A 24,166-nucleotide genomic window follows, 5' to 3' on the forward strand; every position below is an offset into this window, starting at 1 on the left:
TAAATTGATATTTTTTAAGCTGAAATTTGTTGTGTTTGTTGTTTAAAACAGAGACTGCATTCTGCATTCATTGGAGCCTAGGATAATAAACATTTCCTCAATTCTATAGTATCCTTTTCCGCAGGGTATTTGCCAAAAATATCGGTATTTTGTGTGATATTGCGATAGGATGCGTCGCGCTGCCAAAAACCTCAATGCGACGCTCTGGCAACGCCGGAAACAGCTGGGGCAATTTCGCATCGATTCTGTTTATATTATTTCTGGAAAATGTTGAAACTCCACCGAAAACTGATGCAAAATGTAAAGCGCAAGGAAAGGACTTAATGGCTGTCACAACATGATTCCCTGGATGCGCGAAAAATTCAACGAAAAGCGCGCGAAGTGGCTCTCGCGGAGTAATCGGTCAGCCACTCCACATAGTCCCGGGAGCAGTCGCCTTCACACCGCCAGCAGTGCCAGCGATGCCGAGAGTCTCAGCTCCGCCTCGCTAAATGTGCCCACCACGGAGACAGAGACCCAGACAGACGTTGTCGTGGGCGGCAGACCCGTTGTGGGTGGCGGCAGCTGTGTCATGCGCACGCCTTCGCCGGCTCGGAGGCGTCGCATGCACCTGGAGCTGCAACTGCATATGCAAGCCACCCACAATGGCCCTGGAATGTCCAGTGCTGGTGGAGGAGACCCACTAGACACACCCACTCCATACCAGCAGCATGAAAATGCGTAAGTTGGCAGGCGATTAAATGTCTAACGAGTGGCTTCCAATACTGTTTAATCTTTTATATATTTTCGAAATTCTCCGTTGGATTTCCACTCATCGTTCTAAAAACAAACTATGCAAAAACTGCGCAGTTTGTTCCTCAGGTGGGCCTCTCATATCTTTCGATCGTCTCCAGCCACTAATCGGTACGTCTCTTGCAGAAAGACATGCCAGTCCGGCCGCGTCGACCCGGAGGGCTCGACGGGAGCAGAGGGCGAGGACTCTCTTAAGGCGACCGATTCCATCACGGTGCGCGTCATATGTCCCAGTTCGCGGGTCCTCGTCTTTAAGACGAACGTAAACAAGCGCCTTAACGATCTGAAGAGCGAGGTCATCCTGGAGCTGAGCGACGATCCCGATTCCATCCAGCTGTTTGCCCCCGATGTGCGCCACCTGAATCCGCGCTACCGCCTCTATCGGGCCGAGTACTATGGCGCGGAGCTGAACGAGGCCGAGACGTTGGCCCAGCTCCAGGTGCGCCAAAACGAGACTTTTATACTCTCGGCCAGGCGCAGTACGCTCGCACAGACGGTGTCGCGTATCCGGGAGGTGCCTGGGCCCAACGAGCAGCTGCTGGAGAGCGCTACGCGTTATGTGCCCACCAACGCCTGCTCGCTGCCAACAATCGACATCAACGAGATTTTTCAGCAGTCGAACGTGAGTGTTTGAAGAGGCGTAGGGGGTGCCCGGACTAGTGACAAACATTTTTATTCCAGATTCAATACGATGTACGCAAGGTACTGATCTCCTTGGCCCAGGCCTCGGCTGCCGTCTTAGGGGCTGGGCCGTATGCCCCTCGCCTGATAACCATGCTGAAGCAGCGCCTGATCAACCGACGCAACCACCAGTCGGACACACTGCAGTGCCTCGTGGATATGGGATTCAAGAGGGAAATGGCCGCTTTTGCCCTGAAGGCCAACAGCGGCATTTACTCCAGCACCTTGGAGTGGCTGATACAGAACCAGAACGAGGATATCCTGCAGGAACCGAACATCAATATGCAGCAGAGCATGTCCTCTATATCGCCCTCGGCTATTGTCACGAATAACGTAACAATCAACCACGACTCAGTTGTCGCTCACGGTCTGCAAATTAACTAATCGCCTTGCAATTACCGTAGGAAACCATCGAGAACACCGCTGCGCTCATGGAGATCGTGCGCATCTACAGTCACCGTGACTCGCCACCCAGCGACGAGATAGTCGAATCTCTCACCGAAATGGGCTTCGAGGAGGCGGCCGTGGTATCGGCGCTTAAGAGAACCGGCAACAACAAGGCCTCCGCCTGCGAGTGGCTCTGCGACAATCGTACCGGCAGTGTGATTGAGCTGCGCGAGGGTCTGGCCCCCGATTCTCCCATCCTAAAAGTTATTCTCGAAATGCCGCAGGTCCAAATGACGCTCAGCAATCCCAAGACATTTTTAGGTAGAGTAGATACAATTATTCCTATTGCTCCCACGAGAGCTAACTAATCCTTATGTTGTGCTCTGTTGACAGCATTTCTGGCCATTCTGGAGAACGAGCATGCAATACGCGTGTGGCGTGGCGATAACGACACCACCTCGATCATCACACATATCCTGCAAAAGTACCATGAGGAGAAGCATGTGCTGGGCATCAATCAGTTCTATACGAACCGATGGTGAACTCGACCCGGCTAGATGCTGCATCTGCTGCAACTGCGCCCCAAAGTGGCTTTATAATGAGATTAACCAAATTATATTTATACATACGCATACTATAAACATACATACATACATAAATATGTGTGCACTCATACCCAGGCGCTTACCAGAAGCGAATGCCTGGAGCCGGTCCCATTTTTGGGTCCTTCAGCACGTATGTTTGTGTATGTGTGTGTCTTATGAGTATGTGAAGAGTATTTTTGTAGCCAAAACTATGAATGTAAACCGCACAAAGCCAAAGACGCAATCGCTTTGCCAGGAGCACGCGGCTGCACTCTCGAAACGCTTACCGATCAGTACGAATAACGCATTATACTATTATATACATAGTCGTATAGGAACTAGTTCTAGTCAGCCACAGTAAGAAGGCCAGGCCCCGGCTTTCACTTAGTCTATCAACTATCTATCTGCTATATCATCTTCACTCAATCTCGCACTCATGGGCCACTCTTCGACCCTACACTTAGTACACATATATCTCCGGATAGTTGTAAGCGAGCGATCTCTTGTTGATTTCTGTGCGCTGTATTGGAAATCTGTTGTACATGCGGGGGCTAACAAAACCGACAACCGACAGCCGACTTTGAACATATAGTATTATTTTGTAAACCAAATATTCTATTAGCATTGTTTTAACAATAAGCAAATAAATCAATTAGTTTTTGATAAAAAAAAACGCTGAAGCTATGAGAACATTACGTTTTTTTGTGCTACGTAGATTGGGTCAACTTATGCACCATTTAAGTTGGCTATAAAATATCTTTCTAAAGGGTTTTAAAGATGGCTTCACCGAAGAGAATGTTCTTGGATCGTGTGGATCGCACCCCGTGAAAAATCGTTGATCGAGCGAAAGTAAAAGTGAAAATTCACCTAAAGTTCCACAGTGAGTCCCCCAAAATGTTCTAGCTAATCTTTGCAACAACAGGCTAAAGCTATCTGAATCATATCACGTTTCTAACGGTGCTATTAGGGCAAGGAAGCACTCAATCCAGCATTGGTGGCCCCTCGGCGTATGAGTAATATTTAACCAGAATGATTCACACATGCAGATAAGTGGGTGGCCGGGGTCTTTAACCCCCTACGTAATACCAGAACATATGTTAAGCGGAATAGTTGTTTTCATTACTCCTCACTGCAATTTGTATAAATTGTATTGCTTTGTTGTTCAGCATCGGAATAATTCTGCAATTGCACTTTTAATGTATCACAATTAATTTTCCATGTGGCCGCACATTTCTCATTGCATTGTTCTATTTGGAGCGCAACATCAGCCTCCACCACAAGCAAAGCAAAGAGAGCAACAGAACTATTCTATTCAATTGTTTCATTTCCGCTTTTTTTTACCATACGAGTATGTACGCTGAGTGCGGTGCCCTTGATGGGGTCGGGAAAGATGGGGGCGATGCATTTTAATTTATGTTAAGCGCGTTCATGTACTCGTAGTGGCTGTATCCATGAGATACATTCACTGGCGAGTGGCTTTTAATTAATATTTTGCGCGCAATTGTTGAATTGTTTAGGAAATACATAGAAACGGTCATCGAGAAAATTACTTAAATCTATGGTCAGATGTAATTTTTATTAAATGTTTGCGGTTGCCGCTGCAACAGCTCTCCACACACTCTCCGCCTAATGGCCCTTGTCGCTGACGATGGTTATGCAAATCTATCTCTAAAAATTGATGACGCATGCAGCGGCAGGGAGGGCGTCACGGGACGTACATATATAGTATAATAAATCATCTGGAGTCCTGGTCGCAAGGGAGGGGTGGGGGAGTACTCGTAGCTCCTCAATGTGGCCGAGGCAAATGAGTTTTTGATATTATCAAAAGACGAAATGCATTGACAAGGACGACGAGCGAAGAACATCGTTCAGCTAATCCTCCCCCGCAGCCAGGCAGGCACACGCCCCAGCCCACGTCCTTCCCCCAGTGGGCCATAAAAAAACATCAGCTTCAGAGTTCTTGAGCGTGCTCGATGCCCCGAGCCCAGAACCAGAGGGGTTCGGGATGTTGAAGTCGTGTGGCGCTGCGCTGGCAATTTCCGTTGCATATTGGCAGCGGCCGCAAATCTATAAACAGCATTATCGACGCCCCACCGAAAGCGAGACAATGCGAATCCGAATGGAGTGGAGGAGTGGAAATATGGCGAATGGTTGGGTGGGGAAGGGCGGGTTGGGTGGAAAAAGCTGCTACGAAATTCCGCAATTTGTATGAAAATGAAAATGTTTTGTCATTTCGCATTCAATGATTTAAAATTCCAGTCGCATGCGTTTTTGGCGAGTTTTCCATGTTTATATTTGCCATTAAATGACAAACTTCCCAAAATGGCACGGTACTCAGGAAAAAAAATGCATTTAATATGCATTAATATGGCCAGGATTATGGATCGAGTCCGCATCCTCATCAGCATCCAAAATCGAATTTACGTACGATTATATAATAAAATATTGAAATTGGGCAATGCATAATACGTGCCCATTGTCAAGGAGCTCTTTGGTATGAAATGCATTAAATAGGCCAAACAACTCAATCAGCATTCCAACTTGAATACTCTAACTTGCCACAAATTGTGTCACAGGGTAAAGAAATATGTAGATACCAGGGAGGAAGTACTTTCGAGACAGTCAGGACAGTGCAAAGTCTTTGGTATACTCGCATAAAGAACCCAATGATTTAAAATAATTGCATTTTATTTATTGAATTTCCCTACATTTCATGCACTGTGTAAGTAATTTGATTGTTGAAATGCTATTTGCGTTTCCCAAGGACTGACTGAACTCATTTGCATACAAACTGAATTTGAGCTCTGAAAAAGATTATGAAGAAAATAATTGGATGGCCAATATGGCTTCACCGAATGAGTAAAATCAGTTAAACATTAAAATGGAATTTATATTTTAATTTCCCGAAAACTACAACATGGAATTCGAAATGTAACAGCTTTTTCCTTGCATCCCCAGAAGAGGATGCCGACAGACCCTTAGAATTCCGTATTCATTCGGCATCGGGGAAGGCAGCTCCCAGGCCCAATTAACCATTTAAAGCCGAATCGAACTCCTTCATTAGCAAACATTGCCCAATTTCCATTTGCTACCCTCAGTGGCAAATATTTCATTTATATGCCATAAATACTTGTATCAAACTTTCAACGCGACATGAAAATTAAACGAGAATGGCAACCCCCACATCAGATATCCTTCCCCGCCCTGTGTATCCCATCTATCTGTATTCTGTCGTTTGTCTTTACGGGCAGCAAATAAAAATTCTGCTTTAACGCATGAAATCACACAAAGATACTAAAAATTTGAACATGCAACTTTATGTTGGGGCAAACGGCATGGAGTCTGCGGCAAGGATAAACTGTCCTTTACATGGCCACTACTCCTCCAGGGAGAGGGGGAGGTCGGCGGGGCAGACAGCACACAACACACACACATGCATAAAAAGCAGCAACAACCAAAACGGTACACTTTATGACGCAGTAGGCCAACAGTCCCCCGGCCAACGTCCCTCGGCTCGCCAGCCTCGCCTCATAAATATAAAAATTAGTTGCCGGTCAGTTAGCAAGTGGGCGGGGGTTGGGTGCTTTGGGTTGGATCGGCCCGTTTCGTTTCGACCTCGACTGGGAAGGAAGGCCACGCTGGCCGCCCACAATTAATTAATTAGTTCAGTTGACAAAAATTGCGGTGTTTGCTGGTGGGGTGAACGTGGGTGGAGCGAGTGTTGAGGGTCATACAGGCAGGGTCCTGCAGCCAGCCCGGCATGTGTCTATGATTGGACTGGGTCGGAGTCGTCGTCTCTTCGAGTCAGTGCGTTTGTGTTCTGTGAGTTGCCTGTGAGTGGGTTGGTTGACCGTTTCGGCTGATTCTAATTATGTTTATGCGTCCTTGCTGTTTGTGATGTTCTATTATATATATATTTATATTTTTATATATTTTATATTTTATATATTTAAATATTTATATATGCATAACTTGCTTTGCTTTAATTAACTTTATTCACAAACTTAGCGATCGCATAAACGAAGGTCTTATGTGAATATTGTGCTCTGTGTGTGTGCTCATATTTATGTACATGTGTGGGTGAGACTGTTTTGGGGCCACTTTGACCATTCTGTGTGTCATTTCAGTCAAGGGTCGTGTGGCAGGCGGCAGCGGTCAACTGTTTTCATAAGCGTAGCAAATATTTTCACAAGGCCAATTAGTGGGCAGCCCCAGCTGACCGCACAGCTGCCGAGAGTGTAGCCCCACATCCCATCATTATGCCCCACCCCCCTTTTACCCAGTAGCCGTACTGTTGCGGCTCCCTCTGTGGCTGACCATCCTGCTCCGTTTTTTCTCCTCAGCCGCATCCGTAGCACAGTTCCAAAATTAATAAGAGCACCAAACTTTCAAGCTACTCTTCTTTTTGGCTGCCGGTCTCGCCTTAGCTGCTGCTCCATGCTCACATTCTGGTTTTTTGTCAACGGCTTCTTCGCCTCCGCACCCCGCCCTCGACAGGGAGCGAGCAACATACTTGCGAACAAAAGTGAAAAAGGCAAAAGCAATAAAGTTTTCAATTGTTTCTTTCGCACTCTATGCAAGAGTACAGTTCTTTCTCTTCTTCTTCTACATCATCTTCTTCATCCTCTTATTTGACTATTTTTAGTTTTTACAGTTTTTGTGTGTAGTCGTCGGCTGAGGGAGAGACAGGGGCAGAGGCAGAGGCAAGAGAAGAAGCAGAGAGTCGACTGCGCTGCCTGCTGCTGCTGCTTGAAAAAGTTTTTAACTGGCGCTGACTTTAAGTGCAATTCAGTGCCGAGGCCGAGGCGCACAAAAAATGCTAAAACTTTTCTCTACACCCCGCCCCTTCCCACATGCAGTTGACTTTTTGTTGCCGGTCTCGGTCTTTCTCTCTTTGGCCCCTCTGCTGTGTTCTGTTTTGCGGCTGCCACATTCGTTTTGTTCTCCGTTTTATCCAGTTTAAAAACGCATTGCCAAATGTGTCACTGAGAACTTCTTCTTCTTGTTGTTGTTTTTTTGTATACCCTTTCAGAGGGTTTTCTGATTTTGAACAGGTGTTTATACAAAAAAAAATTAAAAATAAACAGAAACAAGAATCTGTGGTTTGTCTCAAAAGACAATATATTTACAAAAGGGATAGAGGAGATCGCTGCCATTGGAACTATGAATCTGCAAGGGTATCAAACGTCCGACCTTTCCTCTTATTTTGTTTTTCGCTTTCTGTTCCCTCTCCCGCTCTCCCTCTAGCCTAGCACAATGCAAGCTTACACTACCGTTATATGGCAGGAGAGTGAAAGAGCGACTGCGGTATGCGGTCGCTTTGTCTCATGCATTGCACATTTTGCACTTGACACAATGAGAAACGCAAAAGCATCCTTTGCGCGAGCGGGAGAGCCATGAGTCGAACGGCACTTAGCGGGTCAGTGCTCACGTTTTATTCTCAACCCCTTGTTGCCCAGGTGATGTGGCCACAAAGGACCCCGCTACCATAACAATCTGAGCTTATGTACATATCTAGGTTGAGTGTCCTAATGCGTGGCTAAATGCTAACATTCATATTTTTTTCCGTTTTAAAAAGTATTCATTTTCGCTACAATTCCAGGTCGTTCAGTCATCACAGCGCTATGACCTTCTTTCCTGTTTACTCATCAGCTAATGGATAACGAGGGGATGGTGGACCAATGTGTACAATTGCGAATGTTTTTACCATTTTTTTTCCATATAATTATAACTCCAACAAGTTTGTAATTAATTACTCGAACTGCAACGACTAAGTACAGGTACTTACGAATTACCATACAAATTATGCAGCCGTCCAGCAATGGAAACAAAACAAATCAAATTGAAATCCTTGGATGGTTTTCCATAAACACTCTCCAATTTGGCCATTTCTTTTCTATACGATTGATTTCGCAAGTCAAGCGGCTTTTAAGCCGATCTGACGCTAACAAGCTGCGTCAGGCAGACAGCGATGTGGACTCCCAAGACGGATTAGTTTTTAATGAGTCCGTTAGGCAGAAATTAATGAGGCAGATCGCAACAGACCGCCCACTGCAGACCCCCGCTGCCCGCTGGTCTGGGAGCATTCTCACGTGCGCGGCAAATAAATCATCATTGCCAAAAGCCGAAGGAAAAGCAACAAATACTAAGGAATACAATTGCAATTTCCTGTGTCCTGTATCCTGTGTCTTGCTCTGGCCTTCCCTCAAATCCTGACAAATGAGCGCAATTTCATAGCTCAAAGGATATTAACGTGTATTAGCAGGAAAGACCCCGAGAGAGAGAGAGAGAGAGAGAGAGAGTAAGATGTAAAGGACAGGCACTGGACGAGCGAATGCATTAAGCCAACTTACTGTGGTAAATAGGGGAGAATTAACAAGAACGACGCCCATCCAGGGAGGAAAGCACGTTGCTTGCAGCATCAAATTTGCTGCTTCATTTATAAGGATTAAGGGGCCCAAAAACAGTAAAAACTCATAAAGAAATTACTTGCAAGAAATGCAACAAGCATAGATGTGCGAAAAGGTCAGTGTATGTAGACCCTCTCGCTGCCCAACCCCTATACGCGCTCAGAGGGTGGAAATCTTGTCCACTGGGTGGGTGGGTGATTCGCTAAGTGCGTGGGTGCGTTGTCCGCGTTGGGCAAACACGGATTATGCATTAGTTTGCAGTTGTATTCCAAGATTTGAGGTTGATTTCGTTATGGCAAATCAACCAAGTTCTTTAGCAATTTATTATTAATTTTTTCAAAACTAGAAATGCAGCTTTAAATGGATTTTTATACAAAAACACACAGATAGAATGATTTAGCTAATCAGGAATAGAACTACCAGTACATACATATATAATCTCAATCTTAATACGCCATGGAAATGCAGGCAGCATTTCCCAAGAGTAACATTTTCTGTTTTTTCCCTTTTACACAATATTACTTTTAGTACAACCCTTTTGGAGGCATTTACCAAGTTTAGAGATGAATTGGAGCCTTGTCATATGGATCCGTTCTTCACATCAGGTGTCCTGGATGTCGTCTCTTTGCGGCTAGGCCATTAAAGTCGGTGCGGATGTCAACAACACAACTCCCAAGTTATTATAATTAAAGCCAAGTCCTGTTTGTCTGTACAAAGGAGTTTCGCTTTCTCCGCTTCGTTCCATTTTACGAAGTATTGTTTCTTTTGTTGAATTCTGTGAAATGTTTTTCGAAATTTTGTGCGTTGTCTCGGGCGTTTGTTGTCTGTTGTCCCTGCTGTTTGTCGTTTTCTGCGGTCCCCACAACATTCAGCCACAAGAACAGCCAAGTCGCAGGACCAGAACAACATCAACAGCTTGCCTTACAACGGAAACGGCAACGGCAGCGGCAACCGACGGAAGCAAGAACAACAGCCCATGCCTGCTACGGCTATATGCCTTTTTAACTTGATTTAATGAGTGCAGGGAAAGACATCAACAAGAAAAATGAAATAACTGTCATTGAAGACATGGAAAAGGGAGCGCAAATGGTGGATAGACAACGCTGCGCCCCCACTTCTTGGGGTTGGATACAGTCGGGTTGAGCCGCCGCCTGATGGAGTGCGAGGCTGCGCCACTTAACTGGGACACGACACCACGGTGTCCGCCTGCTGCTGGCATGGCACTCTACTGGGTGTGGCAGGGCGCAATTATGCAGCAAATTAACGCTTTATATTTATTAAAAGGAAACCCCAAGGAAATGAGTATAGGCGTGGTCTCCACGGGGGATGAATGTTTTGCAGGAAAAATGTTGCACAGCACACAGTCAATTTTCTTTGACAGTTTCCCCAAAATATGGACTCGGTAGTCCGGAGATGGAGTTCCGTTGTTGAAAGCCTATCTATCAGAGTGCTCGTTGACGTTGGGCAGAGCTAAAATTTATTGTCATTGAAATTTATGTGGAGCCGGCGACCATTCAGAGGTGGAGTCTCAGGTACAACATGCATTATCACAAGCTTTAATCAGATTACAGTTTATTCCGAGAATTTCATAATTACAAATTCCCTTATAGAACTTATAGAAATGTTTATCTGTGGCTTGCTCGTAGTGGGAGTATCATTTTCTAGCCCCGATTGTCAGCACCTTTGAGTCACCACAACGCTGAGACATATTCGGTTTCAGTCTAGATTTATTATTCAGTTTACAGGGTTATAATTCCATATTTTCGGGTCTACGAGATGACGCACATGCCGCACTCCTCCATGACGCAGCAGGCGCCCAACATCAGGCAGCATTCCATTTCCCCCTGCGAGGGTCCAGTGGCGGTCGGGCCGTAGGTGGGCTGCTCCACCACCACCACGGGCTGTGTGTACATGGGCGAGGGCATAATCACCTCCACTGGCGGCGGGGGCTGCATCACTTCGATGACCTCCACTGGCGGTGGGTAGTACGGATCGATCACGTCCATTTGGTAGCCTTGATTGTAGTACATTTTCTTTGATTCCTTGGTCGCGTTGGAGTAACTAAATTTGACTAAACGGTTCGACTAAGTGGTGGCTGCCCGGGAACGTGCCTATAACTGAAGCAACGAAGGAAAGTTGGCTCGGCATATACATATATTTTACGCAGTTTTATCTAAAGCCCGGGGAATTTGATCAATGAGCTGCCCTGATTACGAATATGAGCAAGTACACGAAATATTGAAAAAAGACAACAGCACAGTGGGGCAATGGCAACATATAAAAATAGATAAATATATGTGTCGGGCTTACATTTTGGATTGTTCCATTTGCAAAGCATTCCTTGGCAGTTTTTCGTGGTGTGTTACCACAGGATTCTCGACACAAAATTTGGCTGCGCTGGGTCGTATATTCTCTAAGATCTAGGCGCTCTTTAGGATGGACACACAGACATCGCTATATCGACTCGACTATGGATGTTTTATGGTATTGAAAACGCTTTCTTCGGGCTATTACATACATCGGCAAAATTCGTATAGACTTTGAGTATAAAAGGGTATTGGATTGTTTCGATATTTCCCAGCAATTTGAGTTGAAATAACCCATAAAATCCGACAAGCAATTTCTGTTGAATATCTTCATTCATTGCTGCACAAATAAATACATATATTTTGATCGAAAAATCGAAATAAATCACACATATCAATTTCGAGCCTGCACCACAGTTCTTGGGCGACCGTATCACATTGCGTATGAGTAATTTTGTTTGGGCTTTAGATAAAACCTGGCCAAGGAAAATCATACGCACAAATTATAGGTAGGTGAGAACCAACACTACTAGCACATTCACTCTTTCTCCGGCAACACCCTTGTCAAAATGTTTGGGGCAGAAACTCTGAGGCTGCGGTTGCAATTCCAGAAGCCAAAGTCATAAAATCCTTTATCAAATGTGAGCAGCCTGGGCATGGAGCCAAAGTTGGCAGCACTTTTGACACATTTTCCGGTTTTATTGGCAAATCGAGCCACAAATAAATAATAGCTCGGAATGCGAACTAACTTCGCAATGATGTGGCGGCAACCATTTCCCACCCGCATCCGGAAAGGATTGCCAGGCCTTGTGTTGTGTGTGTGCTGTGTCATAAAACTACAAATTTCTGTGGCATGTTATTAAATTTGGCTTTTTATGATACGGCCCCGGCATTTAGATTTATGTAAGACAATATGTTTTCCGAGGTCCCAAGAAACAGAGACCGAACGAGAGCGTTGCGGGGTCGGAGTGTAAAGCATTATTTATAACAAATCGTAAAATTTTATTGCACGAAAAAACTCTGGGAATCGTGTGGCCTCGAATGGCTCTACATAGAAAGTTAATTTAACGTAACGCATTTAAGGATCGGTGGTCCAGTGTTTCTGGAAGTGTTCCCTTCCCTCACATGATAGTGCAGCAGCAGCAGGTATCGCCGCAGCTACAGCAGCACGGACAGCAGGGGCAGAAGCAGCATCCCTTATCCTTGGGCGGCGGCTGAGAAGGCGTCTGGACGATGACCGTGGTGGCCGGCTGCGGGGCCACTTGGACCACCTCTACGACACGAGTTCGATGGTCCATGCTCTTGAGTTATTTAAGGTCGATCGGAAGCGACTTGTTGCACCGAGCGCGTTCTGTCTGGCACTGGACAATATGCTGGATTTTACTATTATAGCTAAGTTCTTGCCAATCTCGGGCTATTGCGCGACGAGTCTTATCTATAGATAAAAGTCACAGTGGGGCTGGCTCTTATCAGAGTCTAAAGCGAGTACTGTTCTGTGTGAAGTGCCCTGTGTTTCTGGGGGTACGACGTACACTCATAGGTGCACACATCGTTTGAATGATGACAATGTGATATAAAGTAGAGTTGGACAGTTTTGGGTTGGAAAGAGAACTGTAAGATCGTTAATTCCATTCATAAGCGAAAGAGTTTCCACAAACAATAAATATGATAGTCAGAAGATATATCTAATGCTACGATCTTATCTTATTTGAATTCATATATTCGTCTTATCTTTCTGGTAGCATTTATCGTGTACGTTAATCTCATATCTGCCCAAGTTCTTTCGATAGGGTAATTATCTATTATAGATTACATTATTTTCCATCTGTTAAGGATATTTTAGTACCAAGTTGTATATAACCTTGCTCCAATCAGGTCCCTCAATGCACAATCTAAGTAGCAGTATCTGAAAAAGCTCTGAAATAGTTATCAGCTAGTGATTTTGAATTCATTTCGAAGAGACCTTCAACAGCGCTGCTTATCAATACCCCGAATCACATTACACCGACCATCGGTAGAACCTGAAGCACCCTAATGACGCATACTACTCGTACTCGCACGCCTCTAATAGGACAGCTAATTGTATGGGTAACCAAACTTATCTAAACCTACACATTCAAAACTACATTTGGGGACGCACTTTGCATTCGAAACCAGCCATGCGACTGATGCCATTCAGCATCCCCACCCGCGTCAATTTCTGGCAAATAGTTCCTCGTTGCCTATCACCGTGCGGGGATCTCAATTAAAATTTTCCCCATGACCGGCGTGAGACGTGCGGTGGGGAAATGGAAAAGGTGCTGGCTTACAAAAGGGGGCGTTACCTTACAGAAATTAATAAAAATATATATATTTTTGAGCATCCTTCCTGCAATGGCGATGATAATTAGTGTACGTGATTCTATTTACTACGACGGGGCCCCAAACCTTCGATGGGGCCTCCGAAAACATCCCCGTCCTGGGAAAGGGGTCGTCGAGTCCTTTAAGCCAACACCAAGGGAGTGCGTGTGTGTGTAATATGATATGCGCGTAAAAAATATAGTACGTGTGTGCGTGACAATGGCAACAACGTGCGGCAGATCTGCTGAGGGCTGTGGGATGTCGGGTGTCAAAAATGAAACTACGCCTGCTTGGAATTTTAAAATAAGCAAATGAGTTCGAGCTTGATGAAAGTAAGCAACAAAGGCGGCAGAAGCAACAGCAGAGCCCATAAATATTTATAAACTTTCCCCTGTCATATAAATACAGGGTCATTAGTTGGCTGCACACCTTTCGGCGGCTGTCCTCCTCTTTGGGGACAATAAAACCCAACCCCCAAACGGAGGCGGCCATTTGGATTCCTCTACTCTACAAGCAGAGGCTCCGACTTCTAGTCCGACTTTTGGCTGTTGGTGAAATGTGACATAAACAAATTAGAGATATCCGCATACCTGCCTATTGATGCTGGAAGAGTTTTGCAACTATATAGTCGAGATAATGACCGATTTTGAATCATTTATCGGTGGGAAAAATATTCTATTTAGTTTCAAGATCAGTGCTGATCGATTGACAGCACTAGCGGGATACCCAATCCATTGTTTAATCTTAAAAGATTCTATTAATGCAATCTCTTCTACTCACACATAGTGAATATAGTAAAATTCGATATATAAAACCATTTTTGTTTGTTCTTTAACCGAGGCCAGGACCTCGGTTTATATACATACATACACATATATATACAATACATATAAAAATGATAAAGCAAAATGGCGAAAAGTGGCAGTAAAAAATAAAATGCGCTGCCGCAAAAGTGCCATTTGTGGCATAAACACATGCGCGCCAGAAAGTTTGATAAGACAAAGGCAGTGGCAGTGGCAGTGGCAGTGGGAGCGAGAGAAGACATGGGCATGCCACACCAGGTGGCGGCAGGTGAAGTGAGTGGCACGGCAGGCCGAAAACTTTGCCAAGTGTGGCATGAACAGGCAGGGGAAGGCAGAGTGGAAATGTCCCAAGAATGAACTTCGCTGCCGCGGCGGTGGCGTTGGCGCCGAAACCGCAGTGTGCCACTAAATGGTGCCACTAAATGTGTGCCAAGTATTATTGCAGTCCCCGACACAGGACCCTATCTATGCGAGTATGTGGTTGTGTGGGTGTGGCGCCGCTGGGGGCGGCGGAGGGGAAGCTTTCTGCCAAAATTGCCCAAGGAGCTGCCTGTTCCTTGAGGCGCCGCGCCAGAGCTCGCATAAAATTAGCACAATAAAAACACATAAATGCGGCACAAAAACATGAAAATCCACTTGTTATAATTTAATCGAGTTGATAGAATTTTTACGACACCTTTTCCAGGTGGTATACGAGTGTGTGTGTATGTGTGTGTGTTTGTATGTGGAGGGAGGAGGCGTTCCCTCAAAATGTGGGACGGAAGAAAAGTTTTAATCACACGTTGCCTGCCATTTTATTGCTGGCCATGAAGATTGCGAGTGCATTAAGAACTTTACTTGGGCTTGGGATGAAGTAAAGTACCTTTTAATACAAATTTTAAGTGCTCAAAACTAAGTGAAATCGCTTGGATTTCATTTGACTCTAATTGGTCTTGAATGGTAGGGCGAGTATTAGCATATTATTATCTGGCAGATTTGTGGGAAAACTAATATCAAGTACTCAAATAATTGGAACAGTTTAACGATTTTCGGCAGAGAACAGTGCCAGCAATTTATTGTCATTTCTTTGTCAAATTGTAGATCTTGTAGGACTCAGCGCAGCCGGAGTTCTACAGATCCTTTTTTGCGTTGTCTGATGTTTGTTTTGTGGATTTAAAATTTGCCCTTAATGTCGGAAAGTAAGTTAAAACCCACAAGGGTTGGTGGCCCTCCTATAAAATTATGTTGCAAAAATAAGTAAGCAATAAAAACTTGATAACTAATAGCGGTCTTTCGAGTCCATTTTGAAGCTGTTGTTCGAACGATTACTAGAATCGGCCTTGCTTGGGCGACGACTGAGAGTCACAGTGTTCTTCTTCGTGACGAACTCCTCCTGGTTGCACGCCATGCAGATCTCCACAAATGACACCAGCTCCCGCGACTTCAGGGCCTGCGCGATGGGCAGGGCATCCGCCAGGGCATCTCTGGTCTGTTCCAGCTTGTGCACCACGGCATTGGCCTTGACTATCTGCACCACATTGAGGAACTTCCAGAGGTGGCTATTGCAGTTCGCGGACTCTTTCATGCCCTTACGGCCAACGAATGCGCACTCGGAGTGCCGTCCCTGGTCCAGATGGCATTGCGATATCTGGTGCAGCAGATAGCACTTTTCGATCGAGTATTTGGCAAAGATCATTCTGTGCTCGAGGCGCGCCAGCAGTTTCCTTTGGTTAACACAAGACACTATGAGACACTCCTCTTGACTCGATTAATAAACAGATGTGGTCTTACTTGGCCCTCGCGGCGGCGGGATCGTAGGCGTCCGGTTCCGGGTGTGTGTTGCGATCTCCAAAGACAAATGACACAAATTCCTTAACCTTGTCCGTTGGCAAATGCAGCAGCTTGAGGAGGGACGTTGTGGCGGCATTGAACTTCTTCGGGGGCATCAGCTGTTCGGCCAGGGCCAGTCCCAGGGTGTTGTACATCTCGTTAAGAAACTCGAACTTCCAGCACATCACACGGTGCGTCTTCTTCACGACGTATTCGCCCATCACCTCCTCCACGAACTTGGTCAAGGCCTGCGGGGTGACATGTTGTTAAATACTACGTTTTCCCTAATCCCTATTTCTCTTCTGGCTCACCTTGATCTTCTTCGCTTTGCGCAGTACGCGAACGCGCTTCAGAGCCGCGTTCATGGTGCGGTATGTCTGGTACTGTACGCGGTAAAGGAAGGCCTCTCGGTACTTGTCCGACAGCTTCTTGTTCCTGTACTTCATGTAGTTCCCGTAATACAAAGGGCTACGCGATTGCAGCATTTTCTGTGGAAGGGCCAGCTTTGGCTTGGTAAACCCTTAAGCACATGGTATTCGATCTCTCACCATAAATGTGCGCACAATATCGTACTGTTTGACAGTGAGTTTGTCCAGGAAGTGGAAGGAATCCTTGCACTGGGACAGCAGAAGTACGGGGTTGTTGATCATCTTCTTCATGAACACCATATCTATCCAGGACTCGTTCAGGTACGTCTGATAGAAGATATTGAAGGCCCGCTTTCTGCGCGCAATCTCCAGGGGGGAGAGCAACAGCACCTCCACCTCGGGAATGCTGAGAACATCGCACTTCTCCTGCTCCCGCAGCACCTTCCACAAGGGACGTTTGTCCACTTTCTCGTTGGCCTTCATTAGATCGTGCACAATTTCTACTGTTTTTTGGTGTTTCGAGAAGAAGGCGGTCATCGCCTCGCCCATGCAATCGTTGATCACCTCGTCCACCTGGCAGAGTTACCGCTATAGAATGGAATGGAACTTCCGACAGAGCTGAACCTACCATCACCAAGCGCCTTTCGAAGGACTTGGTCTTGTTCCCCTTGAAATGGCGAACGTTGTTGTGCAACTCGGCCAGGCTGTTCTCGAAGTGGTTGAGCTCGTATTGGGCATCGCATATTTCCAGGTTGATGTAGGATTTCTCTCCACTCGTGGCTCGGGCCATTCCTGCACACACCAAAGGGTCGCTCAGTCGCAGGCTCTCGGATGGTAATTCCCCCCGATATACTCACTCGCAGCCTCCCTGCTGTCCAGCAGGGCTCCCTGGGTTTGGGCCGCCTTCCGCTTGCTCTGGCAGCGCTTGTACATTGTCATGTGATCCTTGGGATCCAACACGAGGGCCTTGTTGAAGTAGTGCATGGCAATGTTCTCCCTGCGACGGCGGGAGTAGTAGATGCCCCAGTCCTTGTATATATGTTGCTCGATCTCTTCCGGCCAGTCGAACTTCTGCCATGGTTGAACGGCTTCGCCCACACCCGTTGGCGGCGCACCCACAATCGAAGCCATTGTATTTCTGTTTATCTATCTGATTTTCTTAGAGTTTGAAATGTGAATAAAATGATTTACTTGTAAAAGGCTTAACAAGCTAGTGTACTTTAAATTTGGATATATCTCAAAACATACTAAATAAAATTGAGTAGAGCTCTGAGGTAAAACGATTAAATACGATCTAAAAGGTTTTTCCGATGAAAATATAACGCCCATACATTTCAATGGTACGCACTTTTCACAGGCTGGCTTTTCGCTGGTTTCAGGCAGTGTTCGAATTTTATTGAAAAGCTAAAGGGAAGCTCTCTGAATTTAGCAATGCCTGGCCCAATATCAAAAGAATTATGGTTTATAGGCTAAATTACTGTTAATATAGAATATAGAATATATATATATATATATGATCTTTGGTTGATGAGAAAATGTTTATAATTTATAATACTGTTAATTTGTGCACTTTTCCAACTGAATCACAGCCAAACTGCATATTATTCAGATACAAGTTTATATTTCCAACCGCAAATTACAGTTTGCGTCGTTTTCATTTGTGCCACTGGAGCGGACCTTCGTGTGTGGCAAGTGGCAAGTGGCAAGGCGTATACGTTTCCTCTTCAATTTTGAATTCTGTCACACTTCTAATAAGCGCCTGCGGCTACGTTAAAAGCCACGCAAGGCTGGGCTGGGCCAAAACATGTGATTAAAAGAGGAAAGCGGAAAACACTATGGAAATTCAACCGCAAGTCTGAAGTGACAGAAGTGGCACATACACACACACAGACACACACAAAGGAGACTCCACTCCACTCGATGATTGTGTGGCAACCGAGCGAAAGAAATCACTTGAAAAGCGCCTATAAATTGTGCTTCACACCCCAGTTCAAATAGGAATTATACGGGTAACAATGAAATTAAAGCCAGTCCTGAGTCTCCAGTCCCGAGTCCCGAGTTCGCGCGGGCCCGACGATGGGGCATGGGGCATGGGAACCGAGTGGGCGCTAGGCCACAAAAGGCAATGATAAGTGTCGGGAGCGGGGCCACCGGTAGGGGAAACTCAACGCGATCATAAATCTAGTGTGTAATAAATTTAAACAGCAAAATCATGCAAAAAGCAAAAGCAGGTTCTGGGCAGGGCTCACGCACAGTTCGAAGGACTCTGGACTCTGGACCCAGGCCCCAGGCCCCAGGAGCAAGGACGAAGGACTAGCTGGGTCGCTCGACAATGACTACACTTTAGCGGCAAATTTGTGCGCATTGTCGCCGTATTATTTGCTATTATTTATGCCTTTTCCACTATTTACTTCCTTTCTGAGCTCTCGCCACGCCATCCACTGGGCGGGTGGGGATATGCAAAAGTGGCCACTCCTTGGCCAGGACCACAGCAGGAAAATCCTCGCTCTCGTCCTCACCGGCCGACACTTATGGCGTGCTGAGCATTTGCGCTTGAGAGGCTTGCGTGGATTTTAAACATTTTCACACAACATTCTCGTATTTAGACGTCGCACATCAGCGCCGGTTCCACCCCAAACCCCGACCCGCGTCGGCGATAATGTACGGCCCCATAAGCCCAAAATAAAGGACACCGAAAGCGGACCGCTCACCAACAACATGCAACAGCACACGCGACCCCAAAAAAAAAAGAAGAAAATCTGTGAAATGTAATTGTTACCATGAAAGCACGGCCCAGGCGCAGGATCTGGTTTTGACTGTGGCTCATGCAGAGCAGCTCCCCTGCACAGAAGGTTATACCCCCATTCGGTTAAGAGCATTTTAAGTAAGTTTGTGTTGTGGGTAAGGGAACGGCGAGGGGAATGGGAACCCCTCTCTGTGCCTCATTCGCAGTTTGATAATCGCCGTGCCAGGGCCAGGGCCGGGCCTGGGCCTGGGCCTGGGCCTGGTCTGCCATCACTGATATACAAATTGGCTTTTGCAATGACTTTATATATTTTACGAGTTGCGGTCCTTTTTGGGGTAACGTCCTTTCGCTTTCCCCTCTCCTTACGAATGCTCATGTGAGTGGATACTCCGGCTGGGGCTGTTGCCGCCTCACTCTGATGCGATTATAAAGGAAAATTGATGCAGATAAAATTAATTGAATTCAAAAAGCCCAATCCACTGCCCATTCCGCGCTGAAGTTTTTCCATTTTCTTGCACAGTGTCTGGGTCTTGGTTGTTGCTTTTCACGAATAGTTTTCCCCTGACTTCAAAACTGGGTCAGGCGGAAGGTAAATGGCAGCCGTACACCAAGCGGAACATTGTATTGCGGATTGCAGGCCCTGACATATGGTTCTTAATCGGGAACGGGAATCAAGTGGATTATAATTTTGTCACTTGTGTAGTCTGCCCAAGGAGGAAAGTAATTATTGCGAATCAATTAAAAATACAAGTTAAGTTCTTCTGAGAACTAGTTTCACTTTTATTTCAATCGAAATTTAGGAAATTTAGTACATTCCAGGAAGAATAAAAGTCGTGCTATCTGAAGTTCCACATAATTCTGACCAACTCTGGAGTTATCTTATCACTGGGTTGCACAATAAAACGAAGTATCGCTAGAATATACGTTTCTTTCATAGATTACCGCTAAAAATAAAAGTTCCCAGATGTTTTTCTCTGGTATTCAAAAGGGAACCTTATAGGGGTTTTCCTTGGATGACTAACGACGAACAGACGAGGTTATCTTCATTTACAAGGTGTTACTCATCGCCATAGCCATAATATTATGCCAATGTTTGCACTAGTTTATCGATTAGCAAGTTATACAAAGTAGATTAGATAGGACCTTATCTATATGAGTGGGGGGAACAGCTTTGATAAGCGCTGAAGCAGCTGTCGATTGGGATTTAGTTGGCCACAAGAGCTGGTTAGTATCGCACCTAAATTTTCGGAAGCAGAACACCAGAGCATACAAATATGCCACCACCGCACGGAGGACACGGAGGACCCGGAGGCCACGGAGGCCACGGTGGACATGGACATGGTGGACCACATCACGGCGGACATCACGGACCGCCGCATCACCATGGTCCTCCCCATCACCACGGACCGCGTCGGCCCTGCTGCCTCTGTTGTACGATATCCTGATGTGGGCAAGGAGTAGTTTTAATGATTCTCGTGAAATAAATCTGCCAGAAGCGGCTTTTGTATCTACATAACGACCATTTAAAGGTGCTTACTTTAATAATCAGACTAATTAGTGTAATCGAGTGCCTTGAGTGCCCTGAGTGCTGGGCAATTAATGGCTGTCTAATCCTAATGTGTCACCTCAAAAGGCTTTAAAACCTCAAAAGCCGCATGCCACACGGCCACGGCGGTTACTCTCCCATACAAACGCGAGTCTTGGCATCTGTGAGTAGTACGTGTGTGTGTGTGTGTGTGTGTGCGTGTTTTGTTGCGTGTCGGATATGAGAGTGTGGGTGTGTGTGCGGGTGTGGGGCACGCATCGCATTTGGGGTCCGACGACTGACTGGCCGCCCCGTCTAATTTATAGCAGTCGAACAGTGCTGCTGCCGAAGACCAGAAGACATACAAGTGCCATAAATTCTGGCAAAGGAACACATTATTTATACTGTCAACCGGTCTATATTTCGGTATAGTATTTCGGAACATTCCGGCAAGGGAAATGCGCACTCTCAGAGCCCTAACCGTAAATAAGTGCATTGCCGAGCAGCCGTTTGCCTCGATATAAGTCTTCATTAGCGGTTAAAAAGCTGACTGACTGGCTGGTTGGCTGACCCACAAAGGCCTTAAGTCTCTGGATCCCACTCTGATTGGGGGGAAGGGACTCCTCGATTCTAGGGCAATGCGCCTGGTAATCGGCTACTTTTCTCCTTATAAGTATACGTATACGTATACATATACATACATATGTATATACTCTTATATTGAGCTGTCGCAGCCACAGAAGAAGCCACAGCGTTAAAGCCGGAAATGCCCAAACAGTAACAGCAACAACTATGGAAAGAAAAGCAACAACGCGGACGAGGAAAATGCTTAAAGTTCAAATTAAGCACAACAGCTGGCGAAAAATTGAATTGAAAGCAGAAGCAACAACAGCACCCCAGCCCCACCATTCAGCCCAACAACCCCACACGCCCCCCAAGGCATATTCACGACAACGGGGAAAAAACAGCGAAGAGAAAACAGTCAAGGGAAAATCTGTAAGAAGGGAAAAACCCGAAGCACACTTTCAGGCGATGAGGCAAGGAAATAAACCAAGTTGCCGCTTGCTTCGTACCCAACAGCTGGCAGAGCACCGACTCTCTGGAGAGAGAACGAGTGTGGCAGGCGCTCTCTGCGAAGAGAGAGTCCTGGACTGCGAGAGCGGGCACACTGGCGCCAATGTGTTGCACGGCGTTCAGCTTGGGTACTAAAGCCACGCATGTGCCACAATATTGAGTGGAATGCAAAATCACACAGTACTTGCGACCATCAGAGGTTTTGGTTTAGTCCTACGAGGCATGTCCAGTGGATGCCAATAAATGGGAGCAGCCGTTGCTCCAATCCCCCCCGAAGTACGACACCAATGAAAGGCGTCTTATCGAACTCTTTGGAAATGTTATTGTTCTATAATTAGAATCTGCTTTGATAAGTGAATGGAATACTGAAATGAGGCCCATGAAGTAGACAGCATTTTAGACGTCAGACCTTTTCCTAATCCTCTGACAACTCATTTTCCTGTGCAAAGTTTTTTCTAATGGTTTTTTGTAGCATTCTTGAAGTGTAATTGTTCTTCCTGCATCATTTCCTTTCCCGTGCTTCACATTCACTTTTACAATGAACTAAAAGTGGCTGCCACTAATGCTCTGGCATTATCCGAGAGTACGTAATTACATATGCAACTACTTGCGTTGTCTGGGATACCGTGAGAGGAGGTTTCCGCTTTCCTTGTTGCGATGGCAGTTCCAGTGCATAAATTATATTAGGCCAAAGTGCAAGCAGAGTTATGTGTATGTGCAACATAAACCTTGCCACTAAGCGACTCACCAGACGGACTTTAGTTTGTTGAAGAGATTAACGCCTTCATTTAGTTTTTTATGCCACACTCATACACCCATAGACATCCGCATACACATACACATGCTTATGACACTAAGCCGTCTGGGAGGAGCATGAAAAACAAACTGCAACGGAAGCTGGAGCTGGGGTACCTCATTCCCATCCTAGGAGGCAGTTCCATCTTTCTCCGCCTCTGCCACTTTTTGGGTGCGAGCGCTATATGGCGTACATGGCGGCCACTCCACTGTCGAGTACAGTGACAATAATACTCATAAGCGCCACAACAGCTAGAGGAGGGGCGCAGCAGATGTTGGATGGAGCTGGAGAACGGTACGGATCAAATGGGACCGCTCGGAGAAGGTGCGAAAGATAGTGGAATGTGTGTGTGAATGCGGGCGGGAGGTGGCACGGAACGGCAGTGTCTGTTAATGATAATGATGACAGTCTGTCGCTGGCTTTGCTGCACTTGCACTCTTTATGCCGACGCTGGAGGACTCTCGGCGCGCTAGTTAAAGTTTTAATTTGGCATATTATAGTGGCTGAAGTGGCACAGCAGGTGCTCGTTAAATATGCCCACAGAAACACATGGCATTAGAGCCCGTCCGGAGCATCCACACGGCATCCGCAAACACAGAGGGCAAAGAAAACAAAAAAGAAAAAACTACGGGAACCTCAGAAGAGTCTGGAGACTTATGGCATTGAACTTAGGGGGCGGGCGGGCTGGCTTTTCACTCCAAGTGGTTGTGTATCGACACGCTCGAGTGGCTCTAAATGAATAGTTGAAGTGGCGCTGCAACCAGATGGATGTTGCAACATTATAAATCACATTTTCATGGGAGCATTATGGGGATAATTATCAGAAAACCGAAACTTTACGACTTATAAATCGTTTTAAAGGTTTCACCAAAAATCTCAAACGAAAATGAATCATATTAGCACAATGATTGGGGTTTTTCATAATAGTTCTATAATAATTGCAGTGCAAATTAAATGATAGAGGTACACACAGAAATCTAGATGATTGCCCAGCAAACTCTCGTATCTGTAGTTCAATTAAAAATATCTTGAACCTGAATAAATTTCTGTTTGTATAGATGTAAGCATATATTAGAATCTGGAACACTTAATTATAAAACAGTAAATATTTAACTCATCGTAATCTGCACCTAAATCTGGCTGTTCACGACTCGGAGGCTAAATATACCGTATGTACATATATACCCAGTGGGAAGTTAAGTACACTTTAACTGTGGCATTAAACCAGCTGACAGAAAGAAAAAGTTACAGTTTAGCAGTGTGTTGTTAATTGGGTATATTTGATGGTTATTTTCCATGATTTGCTTCTCTCATCCATGCCGATCGGGAAGTGAATCCCCTGCCTAGAATGTTCACTTCCCTGCCACACAGTCACGTAGTTGGGGGGGGAGCAGATTTATGGCCAACGATAAGCGGGGGCAAGAAGACAGCCGCAGTAATTGACTCGTATAACGATAGGCACGATAAAAACTTCTACTTCGTATAACTCGTTATGTGTGAAGGCCCCGCAGCGACGCGTCGCTCCGCACTTTGGCAGATGAGGTG

General features: G+C 45.7%; 3 protein-coding genes across 3 annotated transcripts; 1 reads left to right on the plus strand and 2 right to left on the minus strand.

Annotated features, from left to right (window-relative positions):
* The first annotated feature begins 199 nt into the window (after positions 1-199).
* On the plus strand, positions 200-2,627 carry Kpc2 (Kip1 ubiquitination-promoting complex subunit 2). The gene is made up of 6 exons (XM_002138673.3): positions 200-720; positions 850-861; positions 919-1,414; positions 1,474-1,806; positions 1,878-2,181; positions 2,254-2,627. Exons 1-6 carry the CDS (start codon positions 338-340, stop codon positions 2,400-2,402), a joined length of 1,677 nt encoding a protein of 558 aa, XP_002138709.3. The 5' UTR covers positions 200-337; the 3' UTR covers positions 2,403-2,627.
* A 7,782-nt stretch (positions 2,628-10,409) lies between these two features.
* On the minus strand, positions 10,410-11,179 carry LOC4804954 (uncharacterized). The gene is made up of 2 exons (XM_001361397.4): positions 11,165-11,179; positions 10,410-10,971 (listed from the first exon to the last, which is right to left on the minus strand). Exon 2 carries the CDS (start codon positions 10,882-10,884, stop codon positions 10,624-10,626), a length of 261 nt encoding a protein of 86 aa, XP_001361434.2. The 5' UTR covers positions 10,885-10,971; positions 11,165-11,179; the 3' UTR covers positions 10,410-10,623.
* Positions 11,180-15,320: 4,141 nt separating this feature from the next.
* On the minus strand, positions 15,321-17,733 carry LOC4804955 (uncharacterized). The gene is made up of 6 exons (XM_001361398.4): positions 17,338-17,733; positions 17,109-17,272; positions 16,661-17,053; positions 16,424-16,600; positions 16,074-16,360; positions 15,321-16,006 (listed from the first exon to the last, which is right to left on the minus strand). Exons 1-6 carry the CDS (start codon positions 17,609-17,611, stop codon positions 15,562-15,564), a joined length of 1,740 nt encoding a protein of 579 aa, XP_001361435.3. The 5' UTR covers positions 17,612-17,733; the 3' UTR covers positions 15,321-15,561.
* Between the last annotated feature and the right edge of the window lie 6,433 nt (positions 17,734-24,166).

The sequence above is a fragment of the Drosophila pseudoobscura genome, chromosome 3 (assembly GCF_009870125.1).
Source record: "Drosophila pseudoobscura strain MV-25-SWS-2005 chromosome 3, UCI_Dpse_MV25, whole genome shotgun sequence".
Lineage (NCBI taxonomy): Eukaryota > Metazoa > Arthropoda > Insecta > Diptera > Drosophilidae > Drosophila > Drosophila pseudoobscura.